General features: G+C 46.0%; 1 protein-coding gene across 1 annotated transcript; it reads right to left on the reverse strand.

Moving 5' to 3' along the window:
* Window positions 1–586: 586 nt before the first annotated feature.
* On the reverse strand, window positions 587–760 carry PPTG_22647 (hypothetical protein; the record flags this gene model as incomplete). The annotated part of the gene is made up of 2 exons (XM_008905503.1): window positions 587–676; window positions 740–760. 2 exons carry the CDS (start codon window positions 758–760, stop codon window positions 587–589), a joined length of 111 nt encoding a protein of 36 aa, XP_008903751.1.
* Window positions 761–1164: the final 404 nt, after the last annotated feature.

Raw genomic sequence — 1164 nt, forward strand, 5'->3', positions numbered from 1 at the left:
CGCTCACCCAGACATTACAAATTGGGTAGCGTATCCTTAATACACCCCAAAAAATTGTCCTGCTAGTCATGAATTGGTCCTAGAAATAGTCCTAAATTGCAGGACATTTTTTTCAAGTACAGGACCGTGTTTCTGCTTGCATTAATATTGTGAATTCCGTCCGCGGGGAACTCTGACACATGAGGAAGCGAGTTGCTCAGCATCTGGCCTATACCCGGCAGTTTTGTATAAGCCTCTTTTAGATTCGTCCGTTGATCTCTGTGATCTTGCACAGACGTCGAGGCTTGCGTCTTGAATGTCTTCGTTCATCAGAATAATAATTATCTGCTGGTTCCGTTCGTTCGCTCGCTACATTACGGATAATACACGAATCTCGATAGCAAGGAAGAAGGTGAAACGATACCTGAGAGTGTTGAGTGCGTTGCTATTTGTGGATGCAAGCGCAAAGGCCCTCGAAGCGTTGTGCAATGACCTCAGGAGAATACTATTGCATGGTCAACTACCGAGATTTGAGTACTCAAAACCATACTTGGCAGCGTGTATGAAGACGAATCGCAGCACAGCAACTGCAGCGCGCAGTTCAACTTCAAACGTCAAACTCCCATCTACAGCCAGCTTTGAACGTTCTTAACACGCCACCCTTGGCATCCGTAGCATCCTCGAGCAAATTCTGATCCTGGTTCAGTTCCCGTTAGTATAAATCCAGCACCACTTACCCCTTTGCTCTACCTTTCGACACCTGGCAGCAATAGTAGTTCATCGCACCTGAACTGCGATAGTAACGACCCCACCCGCTTCCCACTGACCAATCAGATCATAGGATTTCTGTCAAGCACATCGAAACAACATTGCACAAACTACTGTGTGATGTTTTTACAATTCAATGTTTCTGCTCCACAACAATCGCAGGTCAGTAGACCGTTTACGCGCTATTCCAGCCAGAATAGTGTGGTACCGAATTGCGGAGAACTTGTGCTTAGGCCCTCAGAGTCTAGCAGGGGAGATAAATACATTGATGGTAATATGCCGTTGACCGAAGCTAGGAACACCTGAGAGGTTGTTCAACACGAAAAAAAAAAATACCACAAAGCTCCGCGCGAGACAATGGCACCACAGCAATAAGTTATGATCCAGAGCAAGAAGGGTGCGTTGATCGGAAGAAAT

This window comes from Phytophthora parasitica (assembly GCF_000247585.1).
Source record: "Phytophthora parasitica INRA-310 unplaced genomic scaffold supercont2.20, whole genome shotgun sequence".
Taxonomy (NCBI): domain Eukaryota; phylum Oomycota; class Peronosporomycetes; order Peronosporales; family Peronosporaceae; genus Phytophthora; species Phytophthora nicotianae.